The sequence below is a fragment of the Acanthochromis polyacanthus genome, chromosome 18 (assembly GCF_021347895.1).
Source record: "Acanthochromis polyacanthus isolate Apoly-LR-REF ecotype Palm Island chromosome 18, KAUST_Apoly_ChrSc, whole genome shotgun sequence".
Lineage (NCBI taxonomy): Eukaryota > Metazoa > Chordata > Actinopteri > Pomacentridae > Acanthochromis > Acanthochromis polyacanthus.
The window spans coordinates 9,217,594-9,241,857 of NC_067130.1; the positions used below are offsets into that span (position 1 = coordinate 9,217,594).

At 40.5% G+C, this 24,264-nt stretch overlaps 2 protein-coding genes and 1 long non-coding RNA gene across 3 annotated transcripts; 1 reads left to right on the top strand and 2 right to left on the bottom strand.

Annotated features, from left to right (window-relative positions):
* Positions 1–1,159: 1,159 nt before the first annotated feature.
* fbxw5 (F-box and WD repeat domain containing 5) lies at positions 1,160–11,936 on the bottom strand. The gene is made up of 10 exons (XM_022197983.2): positions 11,830–11,936; positions 9,233–9,428; positions 8,978–9,135; positions 8,218–8,401; positions 7,645–7,793; positions 7,226–7,564; positions 6,953–7,136; positions 6,656–6,803; positions 5,360–5,572; positions 1,160–3,446 (listed from the first exon to the last, which is right to left on the bottom strand). Exons 2-10 carry the CDS (start codon positions 9,417–9,419, stop codon positions 3,158–3,160), a joined length of 1,851 nt encoding a protein of 616 aa, XP_022053675.1. The 5' UTR covers positions 9,420–9,428; positions 11,830–11,936; the 3' UTR covers positions 1,160–3,157.
* Positions 11,937–13,482: 1,546 nt separating this feature from the next.
* On the top strand, positions 13,483–15,084 carry LOC110953787 (uncharacterized). Its single transcript, XR_002595887.2, has 3 exons — positions 13,483–13,664; positions 14,605–14,688; positions 14,781–15,084. It is a non-coding gene; the product is annotated as an uncharacterized LOC110953787 (long non-coding RNA).
* A 2,148-nt stretch (positions 15,085–17,232) lies between these two features.
* On the bottom strand, positions 17,233–21,507 carry prdm12b (PR domain containing 12b). The gene is made up of 5 exons (XM_022197949.2): positions 21,124–21,507; positions 19,488–19,678; positions 19,233–19,388; positions 18,946–19,060; positions 17,233–18,844 (listed from the first exon to the last, which is right to left on the bottom strand). Exons 1-5 carry the CDS (start codon positions 21,347–21,349, stop codon positions 18,372–18,374), a joined length of 1,161 nt encoding a protein of 386 aa, XP_022053641.2. The 5' UTR covers positions 21,350–21,507; the 3' UTR covers positions 17,233–18,371.
* Between the last annotated feature and the right edge of the window lie 2,757 nt (positions 21,508–24,264).

The window sequence follows — 24,264 nt, forward strand, 5'->3', positions numbered from 1 at the left end:
TATATATAAATAAACATTAATAATAGTCATCATTATCACAATCATAATCATAGTAAATTACTGGCGAATATCAGTCATTAAACATCAAAAAACCCCAAAAACAATTTTTTTTTTATTTCTTTACTCCTAATTTTATTGGTTTCTTCCTCTCATTGCACAATTTTGCACCCCGTCTGTCTGTCGCTTGGATCTTTCGTCAAATCAAAAGGAAATTAATGCTACTGATTGATTATTTTCTGTAATAAATACCAGTCAAATGTTTAGTTTTCTGGGTTGCCAGCAGTGTAAACAGACCAAACGTAAAAAAACAAACCAAAAAAAAAAGGTTTATGCGATTTCTGCATCTCCAGCTGAATACACGTGGGGTCTCCATGGCAACGGGATGCATACAGCGTGCGATACTGTAACTGCACGGCTTCATTCTGCGGTTTCAGTAACGTACAGCTCAGCGGGTTTACAGATGAAACATTTTCCTTCAGCTGAGTCATTAAGAATCACCAGGAAATGATTGGATTAAAGGGAGACGCTTCTTAGAGTCTGTTTCAATCTAAACTCTGGACCAGGTCAGCTCTGCAGCATCAGTTACCATGGTGATCTAGCCAGGTAAAAGAGAGCCACCTTCATGGTGCTGAAAACTCTAAACACACCTCACCAACCCACTGATCTTGCTTCATAGTACAGCCTTCTGGAGCTGGGCTTCTATTAACAAATGGTTCCTGTGCTTTAGAACTAATTGGTTCTCCACCCACCTAAATGGTTCCGGATTGCACAATAATCTCCTGCTCCAGAAAACTCCAACAGTCACCACACTTACTTGGATTAAAACTGCACCTAATCGCTGTGCCTCTCCTTGTTTTTGCACATTCTATGGTTGCTTGCTGCACCCATTAGTGGAAACACCCACCTCAAAGATTTAATAACTTGTGTAATGAGGCATGTTGACCTCCACCTCACACACACCCAAACATTATTTTCAGTGGTTTACTTCACATGTTGGAACGACATTCACACGCCCTACTTTTCTTTCAGCTTCACATCCTTTGTTAATTATATTTAACCAGCAAATAACTGCAAAAAATACAGAAAAGTACCTGCGCTTTTATGTTGCTTTTCTTTCCTCTGGCAGAGCTGGGACACAACACGGCAACGAGAACAAAAGTTTTCAAGTACAGAAGAATTTAATGGAACACTTTTTCAGACTTCAGGTCTTGTAGGGGCATGCTTTTTATTACTTAAGGGGAGAATGAAAATAACAGCAGAGAATAGGAAGAGGAAACATGATCATAAAGACTGAGCTTAATTGAAAAAAACAAAAACACATTGCAACTGTTGTCAAAGGGAACAGAGGAGAAAGTTCGTGACTTATTACACACATTTCAAAACGTGGAAAATACAGTTCAGTTGGTGAAAGATCTGTTGATGAAGTCACGAACGCACAGAGGTTGAGAAACCAGTGATGAGACGACACACAATAAGAAATAAGAAATAAATTATTATTGGTCACCGCCTCCCTCAGGAGGGAATTTGCATGGAAATGTAAATATTCCAGCAGGTAAAGTACCTGAACCTTCTGATGGTTAAACTGCAACTGAAAACAAAGTCAAGGCTGGATGTGCTACTTTTTGTTTTAGTTTTTAAACAGAAAGTCTGATGTGAATGTGTGTGCAAACATCTCAGCACCGTTTGAAAGTCAGTTTAAATCTGATGTGTGTTGTTCTTTTAAATGAATAAAATTGCAGAATTATTTATTAAACCTAAATTAAAGCGTTGGGTGACATTTGTGCGACTTGAAATATTTCTAAAATTCGACTACTTGGTGTATAAAGTGTTCTTTCGACAGAAATTCAAACTGCCAATTCACTAAATATGTTAATATTACAACACATCAATAATTTAAAACAATGTCTGTGAGCTAAATAATCAAATTTATGCCATATTAAAATAATCTTCAGCACCATCCTGGGGATTTTAAGTCTATAAATAAGTAATGTAACATTGCTTTTTCAACAGAGTGTCCAATGTGCGCGTTGTTTAATAGAAAAAATACATCCCAAAACAACTGTGAAGGACAGCAAGGTGTGACGTAAAATCTGAACTTCACATGACCAGTAGACAGCAGGGAACTAAAAGACGGCTGTAGGTTGTAGATTGCTCTATATGTTGGGATTTTAGGGACGTAAACCTTCTATCATGTTTATAGGGAAAGAAACATGTTTTTTTTATTTAAAAAACTTTAATTCACCTCCATTTTGGAGATTTTTCCTCACATGGACAGAATTTAAAGGTGCACCTTTGTGCTACTTATGAAGGAAAAGGGTTTAAATACATTTTTACATTATATAGGTCCATTAACAAATAGCCACACAAACAACAGTTTTTGTTCACAGTCATGCTAACTGCGCCTCAACAAATCCTCTCTATTAAACTGCTCGATAATTCTGAATGTAAGGGGCACAAAAAAACAAACAGGAGGAGATCTCATTAAAAATAGCAGACCACTTTAAATGCAGCTCAAGCTCTTCTTTTTTTTGCCCCTTTTGCTTTTAAACTGTTTTATAATTCTTTGAAATCAGGGTTTATTTAAAGGTTTATACTCAAGACATCAATTGGATATATCCATTAATAAGAAAGAACATTTTTGAAAGGATTCTCAGTTACTGCACTTTGCCCCTGATGAACACGTAACAAGTGCGACCACAAACCTCTGCAGTACATTTACACACATTTACAGCTCTAGGAGTCCTGCGTCCGACCCGCTCAGACGCAACATCACGGATAAAAAAAACAAACAACAGCCATCTCTTGGGGAACAGTTTCGGACATCTGTCTTGTGCATGTAGGTGCCGGCTCTACACTAGCTCTATCCGTGGTAACCTTACAGATCTTTCCTGTCAGCAGCAACAGAGTCTGCGTGATTTCTCCTCTTCTTCTTCGTTGGTGCAGCAGCGCCCTCTTCTGTCTGAACCTGAGTCTCATGCCGGCTGAAGACACCCCATCACTGCTTTAGGCCACAACACCGTGAGTCAGACTGGCTGTCACCACGCTGTACATATACATGGAGTGTATATATGTTCAACCCACCACAGAGGAAAAAGATTAAACTTTCCTCGCCCCGCTCCCTCCCTCCCTGCCGCTCTAAGTGTTTTCCAACCTTGACTCATGGTTTTCCGTTGACGCTGCCTGCAGAGGACGAGGAGTTCTTGTTGCGGCTCAGCCAGGACGGCAGGAGGCTGCGGGGCCTCGGTGGCCGGATGGGGGCCTGCGCCAGGCGGACCATCCGTGGTGAACGCCACACCTTTATGGTGGAGTCGTCGCTGGCGGACAGCAGCAGCTCCTGGTCGGCGGGGCTGAACGCCACCGAGTTCACCACGTCGTCGTGAGCCAGACGAGCCAGACAGATGTTGTAGTGGCGATCCCAGATGTAGCCATGTTTGTCCTCTGCTCCACTACAGACAGGAGAGCAGTGGGAAAAATGTCAGTGAAGGAAGTTACTCTAACCCTATTGTCAAAGGACTGGCTTTATTACCGTCACTGTTGATTAGTCTGACTCAATTATTTGGGAATTTATTTGGAATTATTTTAAAAAAGGTGACATTTCTAGAGCTAAAACTGATGTCTTGAAATTTCTTTTTGGCTGACTAACAGCCCCAATCCCTGAGAAAATTCCTTTCTATCAAATAAATCAAAGCTAAACAGCAAACATGGGTCATTCTATGTGTCAAAAGGATTTTTCACAATTCAAAATTCAGCAGCTGTAGTCAACTGTAATCACTCAAAAGAAGTTAAGAGGCCATGAATAAAATATAATAAAAACAGCTCTCTGCCTCACCAAAATTGATAATTAAAATTACTGAATGTAATAAATCTATGAAAGAATTCATCACAGTTTTTCTTGTAACGAAAAAGAAAAAAAATCGGTGCAGTTTCAAGGAGTCCATCATAAAAATTAAGAGTTATAGAAGTCATTGAAAACGTAATACTACCATGTCTTTACAAATATATCTTTGTACTTTTTCGATTACAGGAACAGCTTTCAGTTTCGGTAAAGCATTTGATACAGCAAGGTAAACTTTAGCAACGTTTCTTTATAAAAAGTCATAAATTATGCAAGAAATTTTCAAGCAAATCAGAGATGGTCGTGCAGAAATTATTGTAAAAATGTGACGATTTGAGACGGATTGACCCACATTTGCACAGGTGGAACAAGACTTTTTTTTTAGCATTTAAACGTTCTTTAAAAAATCTCACACCACCATGAAAGCTTAAGAATGCGAACCCAAAGCTGCACATAAGGGCTGAATTTAAATTTGAATCTTTATGCTTCATGATTACTTGGTATGAACTACAAACGTCAGATGCAACATGCAGTAAATAATAATACATATATGTAAAAACAACAGCAGTTGTCTGTAGAACAGACCCTAATCTACAGACACTGATGAGTCCAAACACTGTGATCTATAATAATATGCAGCTCTCCCTCCATAGATCACTGGTAGTCTGTACAGTGACTCCAAACATTTAGTTATTTCTGCTTGAGATGCCAGGACCCAAACAGTGGCTGCAATAAATTTGTCTTTACATCCCCCATTTTCCTCCATGCAACCACAAGAACAGACTGGTAGCTCTTTGACTGTGCAATGAGACCGTATTTGCTTCATCTATGACTGATTAGCCTCCTGTTTTGGTTCAATATACTGCAGATGAACGGTACAGCAGCACTTTCTATTATGTTGGCAGTCTTACATTCAAACATACTTGAGTTCTTACTAATCTTATAGGTTCTTTTCCACTGCATCATGAATCTGTATTAGGTACTTCTCAAGACCCCAACCGTCAGCTGTTGTGACTCATTTGGACATTTCCCTGTTTTCACACCTAATAACCAGCTGAAAATCCCCCAGCTTTCACACAAAGGTATCATTCTGTGTGATCAATACCCCCCCACAGGACAAATATTCTTACATCTGTGGTGGGTGGATAATAAACAAGATACTTTTGCAGTTGGATCAATTTTACACAGAAAGAGTGGAAAATCTTCAGAAATGTGTTTAGTTCTGTTTTCCATCTCCTGATGCTGAATCATTTCTCGCTGTCTGAAAAGACTGTGTAGTTTCTATCTCCTTGTTTTTCGTTTTTGTCACACTTATGACTGAGGAGCTCATGAGCATTAAACTAGAAAACCCCTAAATTACATCTCTGTGTCTTAAAGCGCCATCTTTGGTCATACAAGCTCGTATCGTTTTTGATTCATGTGTCCATTCACACATAAACACTGCTGCTAAAAAAGTGCATCACGCGTAGAAAATATGTGAAAGCTGCCACTAAAGAGGTCAAGTATTTTGTAAGAAGTACACACCTGGCCACAAAGTCTCTGCTGACGTCGAGGAAGATAAAGAAGCACTCATCGTTAGGCGTGAAGGCTCGGTGAGCACGTAGACTTCTTCTCTCCTCCCTCAAGCTCTTCAGGTCAATTACGTGCAGGTCTATCTCCTCGGCGATGGGAGGCGGAGCCATGGGGTCGGAGATCACACATCCGGCTGGCCAGGCTCGACTATTCACATACAGGTATCTGAACAACGACAGCACAGGAGGGACGTTTGGATCATACTGTCATAGGTAATCTGCAGAGCTGATGCGTGATCTTACATCCGCACACAGATACAGATACAAAGGTCACTCACCATCACATGGTTCACTTTATCATAGATTTTTAAACTGCATTTGGTATCGCAGATTTTTTGCCATATCGCGAAATTTTGCGGTGTATAGGTATTTTTATACATTTATTATCATGGCGAGTTGCATGAAGAACGACGCTGGAGAAAGGATTTCTGCCTTTTATGCACTCTGCAACTGGCAGATGCTTTTATTTTGACACACACAGAGAAAATATGACAGGAAGTCATGAAACAGACTATGCTTCACACTCACGGTCCTGACAACATAACCACAAAACCACAATAAAACACTAACACAAACCACAATAACGACATTTAAACTCCCAACACCCTGAACTCCCATGGTGCATTGCAGCACAACAGTTCAGTCACAGTGACTGACTGCGATCAGTCACTTCATTATTTTAGTTATTTTGCGGTAAAATAAGCATTTTCTAGCCTAAAAAATAGAAATTAATATAAGAAATATATAAAAATAAGAATGAAAACAAATTTAAATAATATTTAATGGAAATAACATTGCTAGCGTACAGCGCTGCGCTGTGATTGGCTCAGCGACCGCAGCATCAGTCTCTTCCGTCTCCAGTGTATAGCAGCATCCAGCATCTCACTTTGTCCACTTTACACAGACGTCTTATTATAGTGTTGCTCTGTGGTGTAATACGGTGTGTGGGGAGGGTTTATAAAGCCTTAAAATATACATAAATAATAAAACAAAAAATTGCAGATTTTCATCCGTCTGGAACGTAACCCCTGTGATAGATGAGGCAGCACTGTGTCTGGTTTATTTTAGCAGTGTAAAGGCCCCCTTACAAGACTTTTTGGGTTCAGCTTCACAAAGCTGCTGGATAAACACTAAAGTCTGAAATAGTGTTGTGTACTGTCTGAATAACATCAAACAAAACACAGAAGCATATGGGCACTGCTGTACACAAGTGGATTTATGATGTATTAATGCAATGTGATTTCTTTACCTGTGGTCTGGTGAAAGGCCCATACCGATGATATGGCCGTGGATATCGATAACATGGTCGAGGGAATCAAAAAACTCCTCTGAACTCCGCTCTTCCCCAAGTACAGGACCAGACGTGGTCATCTGGTCGGGTTTGATTAGCTTAATGCCTAGAAAAAAGGAGAAAATACCACGAGACACTGACCTTATTGGATTCTTTGCTGTCTCTCTGATAAAACATTTTAAGGACATATTTTGCTGTATTTTAAGGTCATATCTGCAAGCTCTGGTTTCACTGCAGCACTGTTAAAAGTCTTACCTATCTGGTGAGGAGAGTACGTAAGGCTGCCGGTGGTGAAGAGTAAATAAGTTTTGTCCTCTCCTTCGCTGGTCTCAGAGGGCTCGTTGAAGCTGGGGTTGGGGGCCTTCGTGTGGACTCGGCCCATCATCTGAGCCACCTGGGTCTCGATCTCCAGCTCTGTCTGACCCACATTTTTACAACTCTGAGTGGAAAAAGCACACAAAAGTAGAATGAACAAAAGGAATAGCTCAAAAAAACGAACAAAATATTTGAGTTTTACACCCAGCTTACATGTAAAACATGCTCCAGGCCTGAGATGGTGGGTTGAGGGATGCGGGCGGATGTTATGCTGCGGCCCTTCGCTTCCCTCTGACGCTCGTCTTCCTCTTCCTCTTCCTCGTCTTCCTCTTCGCTCCCGGAGGTCCCCAGGTCAAACAGGAGAGGCTGGTGGTGCTGCTGCTGGAGCCCTTTCTGCCTTCGAGCCTGATGCTGAGCCTCGTAGTCCAGCAGGAGGTCCGGGTTGTCGTGACGACGGCAGTGGGCCACCATCACCGTTCGAATAGTGCTGGCGTTGATGTTTTGGATCTTGAAAAGGCGCTTGACGACATTGACGTTCTCTGATTCGATATCCTGTCAGAGAAAAGGAAATACATGAGATAGAAGATTGATGTGTATTTAAAATGTGTTTCGTTCGTCTAACCGGGTCTCACCTGGAAGGCTTTATTGAGCCACAGCACAGAGCAGGACGTCATGTTGCCGATCCAGTGCAGGTTCCCAGAGATCAGGTGTGTCTCATTCAGCCAGCAGCCAAACACATCATACGGCTTGTTTCTAACCCGTGACAGCAGCGTGTAGTTTTCTGTAGTTGAGCATCAAATGGAGAAATTGAGACTCATAAGAATACACACTCTGATGAAAAAATACTCACAGAAACTCTTAGCTGAAACATTTCACCAGACTCTTGTGAACCATGTTTGACTGTGTCTCAGTGTTTCCAGAGAATAAATACAGTGTAGTAAGTTTAAGTGCACGGTTCTGTGATACAATGAGACCGCAAAAAGTGAAACACGATATGGTGAAGGACCACTGTACACTCCATTCTTTCATCAGTCTTTGTGCACAACAGTCTAACCTCAAATCAAACTAAAATCATGATAAATTTACTTGGAACATTAGCAGTGTGGGACAGAAGACTCCTCCATGAGTTAAGGGGAAACCTAAGAATAACTGAGCTTCAAGAGACAACAACAGGAAACAATGACACATAGTTTTTTTATTCCTACCCAGACTAATGACAGCAATTTCTCCAGAAGACGAGTGGTGTGGGCCCAGGTAGACGCCAGACACAAGCAGCAGGCTGTCGTCAGCGTTGAACTGGGAGAACTGGGTGTAGCCCCAGTTAAACTGCCGCATGCTGGAGCTGTGCACCAGTGAGATATTACCATCTGGACGCTCAGTGTCCCACAGCTGCACACAGAAAGAAGCAGGAGGATAAGATTGGAAATGAGTGAGCGGGTGATAAGGAAGGCGACAGCTACAGGAGGGAAATCAAGGACATTTTGGAAAAATTATCTGTTTAACTCACAAAAATAATCATCAGACTCTAAAAAGAACTTTATAAAAATGCTCTAAAACTTTACCTTTAAGACGACAAAAAATGTTACGGTTACTTTCCTATTTTTGCAGCTAGTTTTTGAAAAATTATTGACTGGGATTAAAATGTTATCTGCTTTTAAAGGTATTAAACTGTTAAAACTGGGGAGCAGCAGCTAAAATGAAGTACATCAAAACAATAAATAAAATAAAGCAGGTACAAGTCAACAAAAGGCCTGTCAGAATAAAAACTTTAACTCCACAGAAGTTTTGTGCAAGAGCTTGGAAATCACAGTCACCACGGGTTTATTACTGGGAACGAGGGACAGCAAGTGAAGCTGTCCTGTTATGTAAGAACTCAAATGCTGAACACAGTCCTCGTCACGCTGGCAGGAAGTCAGAAATACAGATACATGATGAAAGTGCCCTCAGTAATTGATTAATGTTTACCTTAACGGTGCAGTCTTTGGAGCAGGATGAGAACCGGTGGCCCCTGTGAGAGAAAGCCAGGTGGAGGACCTGGTCGCTGTGCTCCTTCAGCGTCTGAACCTCCACACAGGGGATGCAGTCGAACAGACGCTTGAACTCCCGATACCACGACACAGCCGCTGCACACACAGGTAGATTTGGAGTTTATGCGCATGGAGGGCTTACGTGATAACTAACCGTAAACACTGGCTCTGAATTTCACTGTAAAATGCAAACCTGGGTGTCGGGGCACACAGCGTGGGATGCGGTAGTAGCTGTAGAACAGCTCCCGCCACAAGAACTCATCTCTGGAGACAGCAAGCCACTGTCTGCAGGTCAGACCGGCTCTCAGCACAGCATAGTGGGGCAGACGCAGGAAGATCTCCAACACCAGGCTGTCCGGCAGAGCTGGGCCCCACTCCATCCTAACATCCTGAGAGAGAGACACACACACACACATCAAGCAGAGTGCTGGGAAAAAGGTGCAAAGAAAAGCTTTCAAAAACAGTGTCATGGATGGTGGACCATGCCCGTATGTTCTCCCTTTATCAGGTTGTTTTGGGAGGAAACGTCCAAAACAACCTCCAAAGCACATATTGACAGTTTAATACACCATGGAGTGATGACTCAAAAATAGCAAGAGCCTCCACCAGAGGGGACTGTTATGTTAAATATCAATTTAAAGCATTTGTGCTTTTCAATCAGGCCATCAGGGTACAAAAATCTCTACTCCTGAGTATGACATAGTACAGGACATTTATGTGTAATATTGTAATTTAAATAATATTCTAATTTACTATGCTGGTTTAAGCAAATGTGCGTCTTTTTTTAACACAGTAGTACTTTGTTTACACAGTACTTCTTGTACTTATGCTTCTTATACTTGTTACATTTCTTATCTATAATTCTCAGATTTAGATTTGTTTATTTATTCTTTTACTGTCTGTTGTTGTTGCTAGGCACTGCTCTCGATACACCAAGTCAAATTCCTTGTGTGTACTCACTTGGCAATGAAGGTTTTTCTGATCTGATCCGACATTTAAACATCTTACATACAATTTGAAAACATGCCTGACGGATACTTCAGGTCTGAGGATCTGGTGGTTTAGTGCTGATAAAGTGTCTGGGTTTAGTAGTGCTCTGATTGCTAATGCTGGGTGTGTTTCTGTTGCTTTCTTTTGTGTCCGTTTTTCCCCCAGAGTGTACGATTTGGATCTACAACTGAATGTTATCTCTTATCTCTTTAAATAGCGCATCACCGGTGGCCTTCACCCAGGGAATACACATGAAAATGAGGATTTTAGCTCGCTTTTTAGCTTTTGAGGACACCTAGTACAATACTTGTTTCGCGCATTGTCTCTACTAACAGAAAACAATTAGTTAAGGAAAAAGAAATTCCACATCTTATCAATTAAGGAATCTTACACTGTGGAAAAAAAAAAAACTTCTGTTAATAGTTTCATTAACTACTAACCTGCCTGTTTTGTCTTTTTGTTGTTGCATGTACGCTCCTGAATGCTTGAATTTCACTCGGGATTAATAAAGTATCTATCCATCCATCCATCCATCCATCCATCTATCATTTAAGCAAATGATATGAAATGTTAAAACCCTGGGTGCATCACCTAATCAACCTTAAATTTCAAGATTTCCCCCAAATCCATTTTACAACTCCAGTATATTTATCAGCATTTGAGTATCCATTAGATAATAAAATATAATCCTTGAAGTTCAAGCCACACTTACACACACATGCCAAACTGTAACCAACGAGCTGGCATTCGGTAAGGCATCAAAACACACAGCATGTGCACACGTATGACCCTAAAACTTATTCTGACTTGAGTCACTTGTGACGTGGCTCAAGTCATACGGAGTCTGAAAATGCTCTAAACAGACCCTGACACTGTGGCATCAGATTTCTTCCAACCCCCGTTTACTGTCATAGATGTCAAATAACACATCTGAAACACACGGCAATTTACTACAGTCGAGCAAATGATCCTAAAATCCTGTCAGTATGCAACGTGGTTTAACCCTGTGCACCCATAAATAACTTGAGGCTCCCTCTCTAATGGGACTAACTCCAGGTTAACAGCTGTTACAATGTGCTGTCAGAACAGTCCATTAAAGACACCTTCACTATGTTTAGCATGCCAGTCAATCTGCAACTCCTGTTAGTTTAAACGTAGATTAGTTTTGTAGCTGTAAAAGAAGAAGGCAGTATGACAAGCAAATGACACATTTGAGTCCTCCTCAGAGTCCCTGCTGGAACACAGCCATGTTAGCGTGGCAACTCGTGACTTACAGAATAAAAAGTATGGAAAAAATGAAGAATTTCGTGCACATTGAAGTCTATAAAATACATTCGTCTTCGTCTCTAACTCGTGAGTGAATTCACTCAGCTGTTCTTTGCTGAACCGCTCCGTCGTGTGAAGATGACCTAACATGGACATTTTTTTCGCTGTGCGTAAAATTCATAACAAGTTGCTGTTTGCACTGAAATCACACAGGTTTGGTCTCTACGCAAAAAAACAGACACGTTAACTAGTCAAATACCTGATAACTAGTGCACGTTTGTATGATTGTCAATGAAAATCAATGACGGACTCAGTCTACAGCTACGCTACACACAGATATCTATCAAGCTAGCGGTAAGCTAGCTAACTTGTTACCATCCAGCTAGCTGTTAGCTGACATTTGTTTTCAACTTTTAACTACACCTGACGACGTTTGAACCTGACAGCGGGCTGTTATTCTCATAAATCACATCCTTCGTTGCACGAGTTAATTAGCTTGGCTTCGTACAAAGTTGATAACAAACTGTGACCCACCTGCTGGATCAAAGTATGTTGGAGAGAAAAATCAAACTGCTAGCTAGCGCTACGGCTAGCCACAGAAATATGACAACAATCCCCCAGCAGGCGAGACTCGACCAACAGATGACAGAATGATCACAGCAAGGCCCACTCAATCGATTCAGGACTTAAACATGGCTGCTGATTTTTATGATTAGCACAAAACATTGCAAGATTAAAGTTAGTTTTGTCTTTACTTAGCCCTTTCTTTTACATATATTGTAAATCAAACACTACACGTCCTCCCTACAATTAGCCTCGAGAACACTAGATATAGTTATTTTTAATTTCAGCCCTGTTTTTATTTTTATTTTTAAAAATAATGGCCTTGCTAGTCTCTGTTCTGGCAAATCAAAGGAGCTGGTTTAAGGTAAGGTGTAATTTCCGACAGTATATAATAATTATCTGTGTTGTTGTTTTTTGTTCATTCATTTGTTTTACAGGAATACACGTATACAATCTCTTTTAACCAGTTTTTGTGACAGACATATGGAGGTGTATGCATTATCGCATGGACCTGCTTCCCTATTGAGGGCCTCATAATGGAAATCCTTTAATTTTAATACATAGACTTTAGGCTAACTTTAGATTTAAGTTAAATTGAGGGTGCAGGTTAATTTTACTAGGAGGGTCAATATATAATTGAGGGACTTTTGAAATCCATGGGATATAGCTTGCATACATTTTTATTAAAAATAAAAAAAATGATTTTTATGTTCATTATGATTATGTCTTTGCAAACCATATTTAATTGTTATCAAAACAATCACTTATTGATAAAAATGACTGGATATCACTAAAATGTCAACTAAATAACCGTCCAAATTTAATTACAACCACCTTCTAATTAGCTAAACAATAATAAAATGAGTTTTAATTGTATTCTTTTCATTAAGTTGAGATATTCATGACAGATATTTCTTTTTTTGCAATATATCAAATTTGATATGAAAAATAACAAATTGTATCTGTGTCAGGGAAACACTTTCAACTAAGTTCCCTAATACAAAAACACCTCTCAAGGAAGTGTGTTAATTCCAGATCACATGACCTGCTCCACATGATGTCATTTCCTCCTGAAGAAAAGACTGAAAGACTCCAAGGCTTTCTGACTTATTTAATATAAAGTAGTGTGTGAGTCAAATGTGGATTCATCCCATGTCAACAGGTTTACTACAATATCTGTATAAATAACTTTAAATTTCAATTTTACTCAGTTGTATATATAATATTTCTAAGAATCTTTCTTTAAAAATGTCATGTGGTATTGGCTATAGGCGGCCATGTTGATTTTAGGCCTGAAAACAGAAAAAAAATGTCAACTGTGTTACAAAAAGACCCACAATTATATATTGACCCAGGGACAAGTAGTAGTTATAGTTATGGAGAATGTAAGTCACCACGAAATGAATAAATGTCCCCACATATGTTGCATATATAATGTTCTTTGCAGTAATGAAAGTGGAAAAAGAAGAAAACACAACAGCTCTCAGTGGCCATATCTCATATAGTTTTGATGTCCAAGAAGAAAACACTAAATTTGAATATTCAGGTAAAAGTCCAGCATCAGTAAAATACTTCTTACAACATGCGTGCAGCACCTCTGGGTTCAGTCAGTGACATCACAATGAGCATCATTCAGTAGAGAACTGGAGCCTCTGTGGCTGTAAAATGCTGTGTCATTGGCTTATAGTGTCAGTGTACACATGACACTGGCTGCTGAGCAGGTACAACGGAGCTGCACCTCAAGACTGACCTGTAAAGGAAAAAGAAGAGTAATTGTGGAACCATGCTGTGACTGATATTCTCTGGTAAGCTTTTAAACTTTCTGAGACGTATTAATAGAAAGTCTTTACCAGATAATTTTTTAGCAAACGTGTTTCATTGTTGGTCACTTTGTTTAACCCTCGTGTCGTCCTGCAGGTCAAAATTGACCTTGTTAAAAGTTTGAAAATGTGAATATATATATATATATATATATATATATATATATATATATATATATATATATATATATATTCACAGTGAAACTTCTGATGTCCACATTTTCAACATTTTTGGGAAATCTTTTTTTTTGGTGGAAAAAAGAAATGTTAAAAATGTTTCTTAAGAACATTCACAAAAAAATCAACTAAAATCAAGCTAAATTTGCTGGATTTTGGTTATTTTTTTGTGAATGTTCTTAAAGGAAATATTAGTAGTTTTACTGATATACCTATATGTAAGCACTTTGGATTTTTAAGGATTTTTTTGGGAAGATTTTTATTCATTTTTTGAAAATATTTACAAGAATTTTCTTGCCAAATTTGGGGGATTTTTTTATTTTTTTTTACAATAAAACTTTTAAGGGAAACTTTTGAGGAATTGTTGGAATTCTCTTCCTGAAGGTTTTGCAAATTTTCTGAAATTTGGGGAATTTCTTTGCTGCATTCTTGGATTTTTTTTTCAGACAAGGAAACAATATTTTTGGTGCCTGTAAATGAGGACAACAGGAGGGTTAAGTGAATAAAAAAGGTTGTTTTTTTCCGTCAGGCAACCTCATTCTTTTTACAATATTGATATTTTTTGTATATGAAGTAAAGACTTCAAACATAAAAATGCATCGTAGGTTGGTGTGGAAACTTGAGTGTTAAACCTGATAGGGATGAGATCAGGTTACCTGCTACAGCAGCATTATCCCAGCAGTAAAGGTTTGGCAGCAGTGTGACTGATACTACAAACAGATAACAGGAATATTCCTCCTTCTTTTAGCCTTGTCCAATGCTGCTAGCTGGGTAGTTTCCTGCTGTGGCTCCTCGGGGAAGGAGTCATCACAAGAAACATACAAGTGTAAAGGTGCTCCTCATTGAGCGAAAAGCTTCCATTTTATAATAATAATAACATGCAGAGTTCCAGTAAATAAGCTGTTCTGTTTTCTCTCTGTGCAGGGCAGAATGTGTGGACAGTCAACAGTGATGCAGCAACATCCAGTCCAAATCCTCCGTAAATCCTGTGGACAGAAAGAACGTTTCTCCACCTGGTCATACTTCATAACTGATCTGCTTTCAGCATGTTAACGTCTCAGCTCTGTGTTGCTCTGTGCTCGTTACGATGACGACTTGTCTGAAAACTCCTCAGTGGGAGTTGGATAATGTCTGATGGCTGATAAGTGCAGCAGCGGCTCGACTGTATTTAACATTCACTGTAATGTGTTGATCCAGTGACTTAAATAAACCGACTGATGATCGTTCAGATGTCTGAGTGATGATTCAGTGTCTCTTCAGGGGAGTTTTGCTTTTCTGACATCAAACTCTGTTTTTCTGAGGGTCTAGCACCATCGTGTGGAGGAAAAAATAACTGCAGACGACAATCAACTGATAACCTTCATGTGGTCATTTTAGTCTTGCTTGTGTTTGTCTATTTTTGTCATTTTGTTTCTCACTTTTGTCATTTTTTGTCTTGTTTCTGTTATTTGTGGAATTTCTTGTCTCTTGTGTCTCATTTTTCTAATACTCTGTTGACGAAAATATTAACAAAGACAATGTTTCACTTCTTCTAATGTTGGGTTCACTGGAAAAGTCATCGAATTTCAAGTTAAAAAAGGTTATTTAGGGTTTTTTCTCTCCTGTTAAACATAGCGGACGAGCAATTCTTGACCCTAAAACGACACAAGGGTAGCCTAGCCGCGCTAGACAACCCACGGCAACAAATTTAATTCTCTGCTAGGGTGGGTCGAGTTACCCTCAATAAGCCTCGAGGTTGAATGCTCCTAAAACTGGCCGGACGAATCACCATGAAGTGTAGAGTCAGAAGGCGGGCGTAACTAAGTGACGACAGAGGCCCGACGATTCTGACAGAAACAACCGGAAACAACTAGCCTAGCCGTGCTAGACAACACACGGCAACGAATTTAATTCTCTGCCAGGGTCGACAACGAAAACGACAACAGTCGTTGAGCTCCATTAGCACCGACTCTGAATGATCTTTCTGTTAACATGTCTGTAATATACTTGAGCTTCACCCATTGACTGTATAAATAAGGCTTCACCGGACTCCCGCATCTTCTGATTTCCGGCGCTCTAGGAGCCTATTCGTTGCGCTGATTGGTTGTATACCTACCCAATTGCTGCAGAGTGATTTGATAGACAACCTTTTAGCCCGCCTCCCTCCCTGTCGAGAGTTCCTAGACCCTTGTGTCTTCAGACCTGGGTCTAGCGCGGCTAGGCTAACACAAGGGTTAATTAATGAGAGAAAACTGGTGTATTAATTACTGCACAAAATAGCACTGAACAGTGGCAGAATGTAACAGAGTACATTTAAGTATAAATGCCTTCTTATTCTTATTAGGAAGTCACTTTTAAGGGGACATTATTATCATTATTTTGCACGGACCCAAACAAATCTTGTCTGAAAATTATGAAAACTGGGCAAGGCAAGGCAAGGCAAGGCAAATTTATTTATATAGCACATTTCAACAACGAGGCGATTCAAAGTGCTTTACAAAGACCTTAAGAACAGAGGATGACAATTATTAAAAGAAAAATCAAAACAAAACATTTATGAAATCATTTAAAAAAAAGGTCAGAACAGTAAAAAGATTAAAAACAGAATTCAGAAAACAAGGGCTGTCATAAAATAAGAGTTAAAATAACTGTTAAAAGTAACTGTCATAAAATAAGATTTAAAATAATTTAAAATACTTCAATCAAAAGCAGCTGAGAACAGGTACGTCTTCAGAATGAACTTAAATGTGCTGAGAGTTTCAGCTGATCTACAGTTTTCTGGGAGTTTGTTCCATACATATGAGACATAGAAGCTGAATGCAGCTTGTCCGTGTTTGGTTTTTACTCTAGGAACTACGAGACCTGATCCAGATGACCCGAGTGGTCTGGGTGGTTCATGCTGAGTCAGGAGGTCCCTGATGTATTTTGGTCCTAGACCATTTAAAGCTTTGTAGACCAGCAGCAGGACTTTAAAATCTACCTTCTGAGTGACAGGAAGCCAGTGTAAGGACTTTAGAACTGGAGTGATATGATCTCTTTTCTTGGTTTTAGTGAGGACTCGGGCAGCAGAGTTTTGAATCTGTTGCACTACTCAAAATGTTGTATTCACTGCTTAGTCAGAGGATATTTAGGAGGATTTGTAGCTTTTTTTTTTTAATTCTGAAAACTGTTCTGCTGGCCCTTTGAGCCTTTATGAGTGCCTTTTCCATAATTCTTCAAGAGTCTGATTACAAGCAGAAAGGTTAGAGTTTGGTCTGGATTTAACTCTTAATTTTAAATCTTATCTCTGTTAATGCAGGCAGATCTCCAGAGGTTATATTAAAATAAACTATACTCTCCTCATTCATGTGATTCCTTTGGAGGATGCAGGATGTAACTGACAATGTCACGCTGAGTGTCATATCATAGCATATCATTTATTTAGAATAGAAGAAAGCACAAATGTATTTACATTCACATGTACAGTAGCATACAATACAGCTTTACAGTCACAATTCTCCAAAGTACCCGATCTGTACAAGGTTAAAGTGACAATTTCCGTCTACAGTGTGGAACAAAACCATGAATGAACGCGTTTTTCTACCGACTGTACAAATCTCTGAAGGTACTTTTCACCTGAGCTGGTGATGCCAAACAAAGATGGATCATAATATAGAAAATGTGTCTGGTCTTGCATTTGTAGCTGTATATGACATTTGTTGACTTCTTATGGTTACACAGAGAAGCACCGGTAACAGATGAGCTGAAAAATCTGGATAGAATTGTTGTTGTTTTTTTTAAGTACATTTCCAAAATACAAACATTAAAACATCTTTATGCTGTAATTTTGACCACACAAGAGTCAAAGATACAAGCAGCACCATTAACGCGGGAACTTTAACCCTCATGCTGTCCTGCGGGTCAAAATTGACCCGATTTGAAGTTTGAAAAAGTGGAGAAAATATATATATTTTCACAGTGGAGCTTCTGATGTCCACATTTTCAACATTTTTGGGAAATCTTTAAACATTTTTGGGTGGAAAAAAGAAATGCTAAAAATGTTTCTGAAGAACATTCACAAAAAAAAAAATAATAATCAACCAAAATCCAGCTAATTTCACTGGATTTTGGTTGATTTTTTTTGTGAATGTTCTTAAGGAAAAATTAGAAGTTTTACTGGTATATATGTAATCACTTTAGATATTTTTAGGATATTTTTACTCATTTTTTGAAAATATTTACAATTATTTTCTTGGCAAATTTGGGGGATTTTTAAAAATAAAACTTTTCAGGGAAATTTTTAAGGAATTATTGGAATTTTCTTCTTGAAGGTTTTGCAAATTTTCAAAAAAATTGGGGATTTTTTTTTCTGAATTTTTGGATTTTTTTTAGACATGCAAACAATAATTTTGGTGCCTGTAAATGAGGACAACAGGAGGGTTAAAGGTATTTCCCGTGAACCTTTTTTCTGAATGAGAGCTTGTTTCATGAGGAGCTCCTCCACTACAGCTGTGATCTAAAGTGCAACTGCCACACAGTCAGTCATCTTCATCCTCATCATAGCACCATGGTGGGGATGTGGTGCACCAGGGGCATCTGGTGGGGCATGGCCGTCATCTGTGGGGGAGGAGGGGGAGGAGGGGACACCTGCGAGGGCACCTCCGCGCCGGACGCCACGGGCTTGTGCCGCGCGCTCTTCTGGTGCGCCCTGAGGCCCGCCAGCTGCGAGTAGGCGCTCTGGCACACGTGGCACTTGTAGGGCCGCTCGCCGGTGTGCAGGCGGACGTGGTTGCGCAGCGTGGACGACTGGCTGAAGCGGCGGTTGCAGAAGCGGCACACGAAGGGCTTGTCCAGGGTGTGGATGCGCATGTGGGAGCGCAGGTTGCTGCGGGAGTTGAAGCCCCGGTGACAGATGACGCAGCGCATCCGACCGGAGGAGGTGGTGGATGAAGAAGAGGAGGAGGAGGAGAAGGAGGAGGAGGAGGAGGAAGGAGAGCAGGAGGTGGCGCCGTCACAGGAGTGGGAGTCATCTGGGGGAAGAAACGACAGAGAAGGGGGTGTTAAAAACTTCTTATGTTGCTCAGATCTGTTTTCTTTCTGACCGAGCCCGATGAAGTTTAGCTTTACGCACCGTTTCTGCTTTTCTTCTGGTGTTCCTCATCTGTTCCAGGAACTCCAGGGATTCCCAGGAACGTGTTGTGGGTGTTTCCATACCAAACAAGAAGCTCCTGGTCTGGTGGGATGGTCTGTAGTGGAGAGAGCCCAAAAGTCAGTTATTTCAAGGCATCCAAACTACAAAACGCGCACGTCGCAGTCTTCTCTCAACCAGCAGGCGGCGCTGCTCTGCAGAATATTTTCATGCTTCCTCCAGTCCCTCGGCCTGTTCTTTTAAACTTCAAATTCAACGTGCATTCTCACCTCCACAGCTTTGTAGAAGATGCTGCTGCCGATCTGCACCACCTCCAGGTTTTGCTCCTGCTCGTTCCGGGCGCATTTGATGTACGTCATCCAGCTGCGTTGGTCCTCCTGACTGGCATCGATGAAATAACGCACCGTGCCGTCTTCATTGAACACCTGAGCGCACAGAACAAAGCAAACATTATCAACACACAGGTAGAAAATAAGAGAAAGTCAGGATCTTCTGGTGTTTCCTGCAGACAGACTTCTGCTCACCTCCCACATCAGGTTGTTGTTCTTGAACAGGTCCACGTGTTCAGGGGACAACAGTCTCCCAGTGAAGGGGCCCATCTCGGTTCCAGCTTTGATCCACGTCTTTGAGAAGATCCCTAAACCTTCTCCAGGGATCGAGCTCTGAGCGATGATCACCTCGCTGGGCAGCACCAGGCTGGACAGCTTCTGCACCTCTGCAAACACAAAGAAAAAAAGCATTAAGAATGGAGATTAAAATAATGACAAGGAATTTAAGATGATAGAAATAACAACGGCAGTAAAAATCCTTCAAGAGTTTCAATGCGAAAGAGTGAGAGAGGCTCTGTGGTCAGAGATGTTCAGCAGGGTGAGAGAATGCCAAAGCTGGAAAAAGTCCTGAAAGCAGCAAATGAACTGGATCTTATTTTAGTCACGAAATATTAAGCTACACCTTATCCTCCGTTTAATTCGATTATCTGGCTGAATTGAAAGTTTTTGTTGTGCAAAACCCCCTCGGAAAGCATTTTCATCCGCAGCAGAAAGGGGGGAAAGAAAAGAAGAAGAAAAAAAACGTGCGTCTTTAATGTCAAAATCAAAGATTTTTTTTTATTTCAGGCTGCGAAAAAGCTCGGCCGAATAGGGGTTAAATGGTCCTCTATTGCTCAGGGTCCAGCAATTTGTCATGCTTCAGATGTGATATTCATTAAAGTTTACTGGAAAAGAAACGGCTAATTCCAAATTCATTATCCTTTTAAGAACTTTGTAGCAATAAATTTGCGTTGAATGAAACGAGGACTTGTTTAAAAGACTCAGGAATTTCTGCAACAAAAAATGGAAAGGCGATTAGATGGTTGACATGCAATGAATAGCATTAGATTTAGCCTTCACGGTGCATTATGCGAGGAACAGCAAATCTTTTAAGGAGAGAGAAAGAGAAAAGCTCCGGAGCCCCATAGCTGCCAAGAGAGGAAAAGAGACTGCTCGGAGATTGATGAATGCGGGATAAAAACCCTGGACATCTCAAAGAAAGGAAACCTTTCTCTCCTCGAGGTTTAAGTGGAAACTTTCCCAGGTCAAGCACAAAGTTAACCAAATGAATTTAATGCCCTGCGTCGTTCAATCAGCGGCAGTTACACGCCTAACAAGCCTCTAAACGAGAGGTCCCAGAGCTCTGAAAGGGTTAACGCGTTAAATGGCTCGAAATAAACGCAGCAAAAATGAGGGAAAACGCAGAAAAAAGGCGAGGAGTTCGTGGGAGAAACTTTGGAGAATAAATTCCAGAGTAGGCCAGTGGAAGCTTTTTTTAGTTTCTTAGAGTTTATCCAAATTGTCTGCGTCGATTTTCCTTGAAAATGAACAAATTTAGTTGTCACATTGGAAGAAAATGACAATTTCAACTCAAGAATTGCTAGAATTGTTGGAATAAGTTTATAAAAATTGCACGAATCCAATATAAACGTCTCTTTAATGGAAAATATGTATTGTATTAAGCAAATTATGTCATCCTAAAGCACTTTTACGCACAGCTGGCACGAACTTTATGCATCGAAAACTGCAATAAAAACTTCCAAACCCGCACACAGCTGTGATTACACAGTCTAGAATTCAGGATTACATTTAAATAAAAATAGTTTTAAAGTAAAGCAGCAGCTCAGCTTACCTCCAGCGAAGGACTGAGCCAGAACCTCGGCGGTGAAGGCGGTCTTGGGGCTGGAGCCGCTGCCGCTCTGACGCTCCTCCGCCAGGTGTTCTCCCAGCACGTTCCTCCACCTGCCGTACAGAAAACTGTGCAGGATGTCCGAGGTGATCACGTCCGACAGCGAGCGGCTCGGACACTTAAATCCAGACTTGAGTGCCAAAGCGTCGGCTGGTAGCACGGAGCCCATGTTGCAAGACGCACAAGAAGAAGAAGAAAAAAAAGGCGAGAGAAAACCCAGAAATGATATTGGCGGCGCAGCTGCAAGGAGACACGCAGAGCTGCTGTTCAGTCCGTCCTTCTGGTCCAAACTGTGTGCGTAAAGCTGCCCTGCCTGGCTGTGAGGGTCTCTTTATATAAGTGGCTAGTGTGACCCCTGTCTAATTACTTATTAATGACACACCCCTCGCCGTGTGGACCTGCCTGCTGCACCAGCACACATTAAAACGCGCAGGAGAGAGAGAGAGAGAGGAGGGGGTTTAAGAGTGGACAAAACTTTATTTTAATTATCTGCGCGTAAAGCTGCACATTAAATAAGCATTTTGTGCAAAGTTGGGCACGCATGCTTCATTAGAATATCATTTTTATCACAATTTGTTGATAGAAAAGCTTCGAAATTGTTGTGCGTAAAAGTGTTGAAAAGACTTAACAGCCTATGAATACTAATTAAAATGATTGCACTTTTCTGAAAATGTGCAACAAGATGATTAAGTGCGAATAAAAGATGAAGAGAAAAGAATAGAAATGTGTCAGTTTGAAGTTTCTGTGCAGAAGTGGGTCATTGAGTCTGGGAGTCGCTCGTCCATTTTTTTCTCAGGCATTTCGTATTCATGCGGTGGTAATATTAATTTTTTGTGAGGAGTTAGCGCGGGAATAACAAGAATGGAAACAAGCTCGACGTGCTGGTGTGTTTTTTTTCTCTTTTTGCATCATTGTTCACATGCAAAAAATGCAAAGCTGCTTTGACGTGGTTCACTTTTTTTTTCAAGCCCTTGTTGAGGTAAGCGGTTTAATATTCATGGATGTTCGGAGCCCCCTCGGTATTGTGGCGACGTTTAGATGAGTATATATGGCCCTTTTCTTCTCTATAGTCACAGTCCTCTGTGTTTTTTCCTCTCTTGCCTATTTTTCGGGCTTGATGGACTGGGGCTAAATGGGCAGTTTTCCTTCTTTTCCAGCAGAGAGGACATCTTTATTCCATCCCCGGCTCACAGGTTTCCTATTCAGCTCCCCTCCAAGTAATGTCAGGGCCCTGAAAAGTGCTGCAAATCAATCTTTCATGGTGTTTTGAGGGCAATTTGACATCCATGCACTCCTCTTTTCACTCCAACAACTACAAGGGGGATTGTCCGAAAAAATGGGCAAGTTGTGCTCTCTCTCTTTCTCTCCTGGACGAATATGGACTATGGCAATGTAATGGGAAAGAAGATATGGCAAGTAAATACAATAGCGGAGAGGTTTTTGGAGCAAGCAGAGATAGTGAAAAGGCAAGGTGAGTGACAGGGCACGAAAAAAGATTACTGTGAAACAGCTGCTTTTTATGAGCGGGCCCCTCCTACATTTGTCTCCTTTTCCCAGATGAAATTTCTCCGCGCTTTCAATGGGATTCTTTCTCATCTAGATTGATTTACATTTATAGCATTCATCGCACAAATCCGAGGTAAATGGCGGGGACAGGGGGGTGGGCCGCTTCTTTATTAAAGAGGAATTAAATGAATTGAATTGGGGTAACGCATGGATTTGATTTGCTTATTTATGCATTAACCTATGGCATTATTTGGAGCTGGTAAAGCCGCGGGCATGTCAGCAATAGCAAATCATCCTGCTTAGCTGTTCCATTGTAAAACAATTTAAGCCATTATTCTGTCCATTTAAAGCTTATCAATTTAATGTGGATGATTGACAATTATTGCACAAAGAATGCGGTAATTGTTGGATTTCAAAGAGCTGCTGGGAAACCTATCAAAGAAGAGCGTTTGTTTGTGGGTAAATAGGAGAGCTTTAACGCTGATCCGAGAAAAAAGTGAAGAAAATAGAGTGGAGTTTGTTTTTTTTTTTTTAAAAAAAGATTTAAACATCCAACCATTTAAGGGGATGCTTAAAATAGAAGGGGAATGTTAAATTTGGCACGAAAAGTTGCATTTATTTCACGCGTTTTGGAGTAAAAAAAATGCGTAAAAATATTTTCTTTTGCGTAATTATTCACATTAAGAATAACTGAGTCAGGCCTGATGGAGGGAAACGCGCACACACTTTGTGCAAACTGCGGTGGGAAGAGAAAAGGAGCGCAAAGTCTCCCGGGATCCTCCGCAGTGTCATTAAAAACAGATTAAGGTAGCTGCCACAGTGCGCTGGATACTGAAGATCGGCTTATCTGTTGCAAAGGTGAGAGCGGCGCGGTCCCTCCTCTCCCTAAAGAGCTCCCTTTTCCTCCCCCTCCTCCTCTCCTCCCTTCTGTTGTTGGATAGGGCCGGGGGGGAGTCAGGACACCTGCTGGATGTGGAGGAGGTGGAGAGGTGCACCTTCATTTACGCAGCGAGGAAAACGCTTTTTTAAAAATCGTTTGGCTCGTTCCACGGCTTGTTTTCTAAAATATTAAATTGTACAAGTGGCTCCATCCTCTCCTCCCATTTAGCTATCAGACAGTGAGGCAATAATTTAATCATTGTGATCTAATTAAATGCAAAACACGAATTAGATCATAATGTGAGACTTTTTAATTTCTTACCAATTACTCCCAAAAGGCCATTTTTGCCCGAGTACCTTCACATTTAGGAGTATATTATGACTTACTTGCAAGTATTTCTACACTGTGGCTGCTATTTTGCTGACATAAAAGCCTCAGTAACTTCATTAAAACTGCTCTGTATTAGCAGGATTTAGAATTACATGAAAATGCAGAAAGTAAACGAATTAATAGGAAATCCATCCATTTGTGCAGAGATTAGTTAGCCAGGAATGGTGCAAGTGCTCAGTTTTTTTGTGCCGAGAAAAACACAAAATACAGTATATAACATATTGTAATTGTGTACCATTAGATAAAAGCTTTAGGATGACCCATTCCTGTCCACTTTTACTGCAGTATTTAAATATTAGTTCGTTTTT